General features: G+C 32.1%; 1 protein-coding gene across 1 annotated transcript; it reads right to left on the reverse strand.

Annotated features, from left to right (window-relative positions):
• Positions 1-1,016: 1,016 nt before the first annotated feature.
• Positions 1,017-5,249, reverse strand: RAD51B (DNA repair (Rad51) family protein). The gene is made up of 11 exons (XM_047304629.2): positions 5,112-5,249; positions 4,676-4,789; positions 4,444-4,596; positions 4,250-4,353; positions 4,087-4,150; positions 3,940-3,995; positions 2,954-3,034; positions 2,748-2,807; positions 2,560-2,651; positions 2,251-2,370; positions 1,017-1,468 (listed from the first exon to the last, which is right to left on the reverse strand). Exons 1-11 carry the CDS (start codon positions 5,193-5,195, stop codon positions 1,260-1,262), a joined length of 1,137 nt encoding a protein of 378 aa, XP_047160585.2. The 5' UTR covers positions 5,196-5,249; the 3' UTR covers positions 1,017-1,259.
• Between the last annotated feature and the right edge of the window lie 1,880 nt (positions 5,250-7,129).

Here is a 7,129-nt window from a genome sequence, read left to right on the forward strand (position 1 = left end):
GAGAGGCAATATTAAAGTTAAATCAAGTGCATAAGTGGAATTTTCAACACCAACTAAAGTTTGTACAACCCGTGAATGCATTACCAAAAGCTTGTGTTTTGTTTTGTGCCCTTTTTTCTTTCATAAATAAGTCACCAAGGTGACGCATATTGTGTGTGAGCAACAAAAAATAATAAAAGGTCTGGGTTTAAGATAGAAAGTGAGTTCTTATACATGTCTAATAAAAGGTCTGAGTTTACGAGAGAAAGTGAGCTCATTGTGATTTTTATGTGTCCCAATGATATCAAACTAAAAGGTTAAAATTAGAATTTTAAAATGTATGGGTGCAGGATGAAGTTATGGAGGTGCAGGAAGAAGCTGCCTTCTGAAATTGATGGTAATTTATGGAGGCGCAAGAAGGAAAAACCCTCATCATTGTTGGCATACATTCAAACAATGTTTCTATTTCAGTAAGGCCGTATATTTGGCTTACATACTCCAACTAGGCTCCACCCATCTTATCCCGAGTTTGGCAAGGGAATAAAGGAGGTCTTGTGTAGTTTAACTACTGTCAGTTGTGTCAACAGAAGTCTTTTATTAGTGGTTCTAACAAATGTTAGTGTTCTAACAAAACGTAAGAAACTAAAAAGTGATTGTGTACCTTACCCTTTCGAAATTAAACAAAGTATTTTGGCTCTCATGTTTTTCATTACACTTGAAAATAGGCAAGTCAAGACTTCAACTGTAATAAATTAAACCAACAAAAGACAAATGAAAACCTAGGGTGGTAAATGTAACTTAAAATTGCATATTTTTCAACATACAGTGACGACATTACAAGGTAGGCAGTGCGCTTTCACCTAATCATGCACAATTAACTAATGCAATCATTGAACAAGGTGATAGTATCTTTTATTATATATACCAAATTTTAGATAATTTAGACATCCAAAGGTAGGTTTATATGAAATTATATTTTTATCAGAACAGTACACAATCAAAAAGATTGTCTGATGACTTATAAATTAATTTTGTAATTATATGAAATTCGTAACTTTATTTATTTCACAAATCAGGCGCATAAGAATTTTAAGCCCCCAATTAGATTGACAAAATTTATCACACAAAAAATTCTATCAACCAACGCAAGTATACCAAGACCCTATGTTTGGCACATTTAATACTTAAAAAGAACTTCTTTTCCATGACGACAAAGCATATAGAAAAGAGGCTCTAAGTTGTGGATGCCATTCAATACATAAGGTCTGGCTTTAACCATTTTAAGTATTTTTCGTACACAAAACATATTCCGTAGAGTTAACTGCAAGAGAGCTCAATGACAAACCTTGGCACTGAATAGTGTTTATTTCTGGCCCTTTCATTTCTATCCCATCATCATCCAGCAGAATCACACCTGATGAAGTTATCTTAAAAGGGAAAGCCAGAGGAGGTGATATGGGAGATTTTGCCAACTTAATAAACCTTTGACCTGCGAGGATTTAACTTTTCAAAATAAAGTATTTGACACAGACACAGAATCATATATTACTATAAATATATGGTGGTTATTGAAAGTTGTTAGAAAGTAAGAATCCAAAAATAATTATGTGTATTGCTTCTGTTAGACCCAATTGTATTTGTCGACCATTTAAAAATTGCATTATACTAGTACCTGACCTAGACACCCGTACAAATTTGATTTTCATCTTTTTTATTCCAGGATATCTTTATAAGTTGTTTAGAAACTAAAATAAGCTAATATAAACGACCAAAATCATTAATATAAATTTGGGTATACGGTCGTCAATGTTGTGTCAAAATTATTCAGACCCTCTATGGAAAATTCTAATATTGTGTTTCATCCCTATCTCTTTCTCCTCCAAATGCTATATTTTGCTTTCCTGAAGCTTTGATCACTTAAATATGTTTAACCAAAACTGATCAGAATTTCGACTAAGAATGGAGACATTTAATAAAAACATCTGCATAACATTCTATTTTACAAACATATTGACGGGTAATTAAAATATGATTAAACACCAATTTATATAGATTAAAACAAATAACGATGTAGAAGACTCCAAGGACAACTGAACTTGTTATCAATTAATGCGTACTGGGTGTCCTGGAAGTAATTCCCATGACTTGAATTCACAACCTCCACTGTAATCCCCACCCACTCCAACAATTTAAGTCGTATCTACATAATCACTTACAAAAAAAAATACATAATAAAATCAAGAGGACTCAAATCATTGCAAACTAACCAACCTGATCTGGCTTCGAGTACAAGACGGATGGTCACAGCATGAGCCCAGTTAATTCCCAATGCAGCAACAAGATGAGAATCATATGTAGCAGGGTTATCTTTTATTATAGAGCGGCTTTGTGCTGTTTAAAAGTATAATGAAACGTAAATCTAATAGTTCAAAGTTATCTAGACCCAGATGGCTAATTTAAGCAACTAAAAAAGTAAGATTTTATTGGAAAATAAATTAATATATTCTTTCCAATAAAAAAACTTATCTCTTTTATGTTCTTAAAATCATCTGACCCAAAATATAATTTATTTTATCATACCTTGAAAGGAATATATGCGAGATTCATCACCAGATTGAGATCTTACTTGATTTGTCAATACAACTGGAATTCGTGAAAATTCTGCAAGTGACCTGGATACATTCAAAATCAGTACCTCAGAAAACGCATGCACTTTCTAATTGCAAAAATATCAGAAGTGACAGTCGAGATGCTGGTACTGTTCATACTTGATAAAAGAAACATGCCAACCCAATGCTTGTTGTCTAGTGGTTCCACACTCATGCTCACTGAACAGAAAAATTGAAGGATTCCAATACAGGAGACATTAATGACAGGGAGGATAATATAAAAATAAATACAATTTTGCTGAACCTTCAAAGTGAGCATCCTCGACATATGATCCACAATCAATGCCAAAAAAAGTTAAGCTCACCCTAATACTAGAGCAGCCATGCTATCAATGATGAGCAATTTCACTTGTTGCTGGAGGAGTGATACTTTGATCTGGTACAAACTGGCAGTGTTAACACGTCATTTAATATATTAACAGTTTGAGTTGTCTGATAGAAACCTAGAAAGACGAATAAAAAGGAGCTACAAGCCAATAACAAATCTTCTAGCATAATCTGCAGCATGTTATATGTAGCGAGTTTGACACTAAAAATTTGTAGATTTTGGTAAAGAGCGTCATGGATCAGACACAACCTTGAAGAAGATCAGAAATCCAATTGTCATATCTAGTTCTAGTCTACTTATAAATTAGTGAGAGCTTTGCTCGTTGATGAGTTTACTGAAGAGTTTTTAAAATTAAAGATTTTAACAAATAGTAAGTCCCTAAAAAACAGTCATTTTCTGCTAGAAACCAGGGGCAAAAAGACAGTCCTGATACAGTAGGTCAGATGTATTAGTAACCCGTTCAGTGTAAGTGCAGAGAGGATAAAATCATATTTATGAACAAAATCAAAGATATTGACTAAAATCGCCTAGTAGCACTCCAGTCCATTCTGAAGGCTAATCACGATACACCATGTCCATTTAAATGATATTGAGCATAAAGTAATACCTCATACGTATGTAACCTATAGTAATTAACAATCATTGAATCCTTGATTATATCAAAACAACCCGGTCTTTCTTCACTTTTTCCCAAAGAGCAAAACTATTAATTATCCCGTTTTTGCTTTGCCTTTTTAAATTAAAGCCTCAATACTTTTAATGTCCATCCTCTAGTATTCATAATTTTCTCTAAACTATTACATTAGCTTTTGAAGACTGCGTAGGTTTTCTTGAACAAGAATAAACTTCAGTAAGTTTTCATCTTTTGAACCTTTTAATAAAGTAACTAATTCTCTTATAGTTCTAATATATCAATCTGTTGATTGCAAAGACTAACTACAAATAAGTAGTAGAAATCTGCACCTCTCAGCAAATTCAGAAAGTGATGTAGGACGCAAAATCAGGATTCTACCAGCCATCTGCAATGAGTCAAGTAAACATCAAGTTCAAATTAGATACAAAACCCATTAAACTGGACAAGAAATGAAACAAGTGAAACAACCTGCATACCTCCTGTGCCATTCCCTTCTTATGAAATATTTCAGGAAAACTGTTTATTCCAATCTCTATCAATCTGGATAAAAAAAAAAGTAAATTCAACATGGAAGATATACTATAATTTTTCCATCAATACACATAACAGTAAATTGCTTGCAATGCAAGCTTCGCCTACCTTTTTGACCTAAATTTGGATTCAATATCAATATATATCACACGGCCATCTAAGCCTCCACAACTCGCGGGCAGCGAAGCCAGTAGTGACAGCTTCAAGCAAAACTGTGTCATAAAATCTATGCAGCACGGTTAATGGTTAAAGGCATCCTGGTATGAATTTAAATGTTAAATGTTGCAAAACCAATCTTATACCTGTGTTTTGCCAATTCCTGCTGGACCAACCAACTCTGTCAAAACACCAAAAGGTATACCGCCGCACAACGCGTCATCCAAACCTTTCAAACGAGTGGGAAGATGACCGGCCAAAGTCTCGTTGCGTACTCGCTGCTCCAGCAGTAGTAACGCCTATTACAGTATCACCAAAACATTCAGTAATTCCTAAACAAATTGGAAAAAATAACAGGAAAATGTGTAGAATATGTACAGTTTGACACGGTGGACACACGACTTCGCTAACGTGCGCCATTGCGGATGTTACTTCTTCCTTCCCAACGTCCAACAACTCCATCAACTCAAATTCAGTGTGAGACAATGCATCCTGCAATTTCAAGGAAACAAATAAAAATAATAATAATTGTTACATTCAATTGAATTGACGAAGGAGAAAAACGTTGAAGTTCTAATCCATTCTAGTGACAAACAAAGAGCAAGCTATTTAGATTATGCATATCAACGATCGATGATAAGACAAACGGTATTTTGGACTAGAGATTAAGTTGAATTCATGGGAAACAGAATGCGACAAGCGATTAGGGTTTAGTATGATAGGAAATGGAAAATGGCAATGTGAGATGTGAATAATAGTAATGCTAGTGAAGAAAAACGAAAATGAGATTTCGAAAGAGGGTGGAAATGGCTACCTTGGCGGTGATGATGTTGCGAGCAGTGAAGATATTGGCTATGGATTTGGGCAATCCCATCTGGTTGATGAGCTTGTTCGCCATTTTTCGCTCCTTTCCTCTTTCTATTGTTCTTCTCTCATCCTTCCCTCCAGTCAAAACTAACTGTAATTGCTTTGATATAAATTTTTATGAGATTACTTTTTTTTCCAATAAGAAATATAAAAGAATATTTGATTTGCATATTATTTATAACTAGGTAATTTAGGATTGTTTTAGTAAGAATTAAAAAATATTTTTTCAGTCAAATTCCTTTTTTTTTATATTAAGATAAATTTCACTTTCACCTTATTATCATCATAGTAAATAATTTCTTAAAGATCAATATCAATCGATATTATCTAATTCTTTTTGGATCAATATTAAAATATTTATTAAATGGTGTCAACTACAATTTTTTCAATCAACATCCACATATATTATATATGTGTTATACTTTTTAGTTAATCTGATTTAGGTTTTCTTATATGCAATAAAAACTTATATTAGAGTAATTTCTTAACTAACATTAATTATAATTTTTCAATTAATATTAATATAAAAAATTATCTATGTCAATTAAGATTCTTTTATTCTGTTTTTTTATTAGTGTAAATTAAAGTTCCATCTGTGTACAAAAAACAGCTTGTACAGTCTCTTTGTCAAGTTTTTCATTTATAAAAAGAGTATCCATTCAGATAGAAGAACTAATCTATAACTTTTCGTTCATTCATTTAACTTAAAACCATTTCTTCTCATGCTCACTCGTGTAGTAAAATGTGTGAGGGGTTCAAAAAGCTTGTGCTAAACAGACTAACTTTAAGAAGTTGTCATTTTAACTTTCATATAAAATAAGATGTACTTGCTAAAATACTTCTAAATAAAATCAAGAACATTTGTATATAATATCATGAGATTTATTAATATAGATTCATTCTTTAAAGGAACCATTTAGAAAATTCCAATTTTGATTTTTCTCATACTAAAACATTTTTTAAAAAAAAAAGTTGATGGAGATTGCAAATCCTAAGAAAAGGATTTTGACAAGTTAATCCTTCTATAAAAGAAGTGTGTTGTCATATTTGGTTTACACATATATGTTAAGACAAACAGGACAAGAAAAGTAGATAAAAAAAACACGTGTCTCTTCTTAGCTGCTCGCCAAAGGCAATGATGGAAAGAACCTAAGCAAATACAATATAGGTAGTTAGGACAAATATTCTGTCAACAAAAAGAGAGTTTCATTAAAGAGTATTATGGATAAAATCCATGATAGATAATTGGTACTCGAGGATATTTACTATTCGCGGTTGTAGATAACGAGTTTTTTAATATCCGCTTATAAACAAGTTGGGTGCGGATGTTATATTATTCGTATCCGCGGATATTCGCTATCCGCAAAAAATAAAAATAAAAATTTAATTTATATTTTATTAAGTTAAATTTAATTAAAATTAACATTAATTTATATTTTATAAGGTTAAATATAATTAAAATTAAATTTTAATTTATATTTAATTTAATATATATTATATTTTATATATTTTTTGTAATTTTATTTAAGTTTTATTATAATATTTTTTAAAAATATATTTTTTTAAATATTTGCGGGTATCCGCGAGTATCCAAGATATCCGCGGGTTTTAAAATATCCGCAAGTATTTTTTAAGCTGATATCCATGCAGATAGCAAGTCGGATAACGGATGAACTTATTTTGTCGAATCGAGTTGCAGATAGACACTATCATGTCCGACGCGACCCGTTGTCATCTCTAATCTTCATATAATACCGCTCTTCCTCGAATGTAACTTTTAACACCTTTAAAAAGTGTTTTTAAGCTTTCCATATCTACATCCAAACTTTGTGAAGAGCCACACCCGTTATAAAATAAAATTCTTAAGAACCCAAGGGCATAGAAAACAAAGAAGCTGAAAAACATAACACGCCTAAGGTTTCTCTCCATTGGCTTGCGATTTTTCATCAACCAATTTGATTCGAA

Source organism: Vigna umbellata, chromosome 6 (genome assembly GCF_029865625.1).
Source record: "Vigna umbellata cultivar VRB3 chromosome 6, Vumbellata_1.0, whole genome shotgun sequence".
Classification (NCBI taxonomy): Eukaryota; Viridiplantae; Streptophyta; class Magnoliopsida; order Fabales; family Fabaceae; genus Vigna; species Vigna umbellata.

Excerpts from the sequence above, each read along its gene's own strand:
- RAD51B (XM_047304629.2), bottom strand. The coding sequence starts at position 5,195 with ATGGCGAACAAGCTCATCAACCAGATGGGATTGCCCAAATCCATAGCC. Across the intron at positions 4,151-4,249 it reads TCCAAATTTAGGTCAAAAAG|ATTGATAGAGATTGGAATAA; the intron begins GTAGGCGAAGCT and ends TTTTTTATCCAG. Across the intron at positions 2,371-2,559 it reads TCGCATATATTCCTTTCAAG|CACAAAGCCGCTCTATAATA; the intron begins GTATGATAAAAT and ends ACTTTTAAACAG.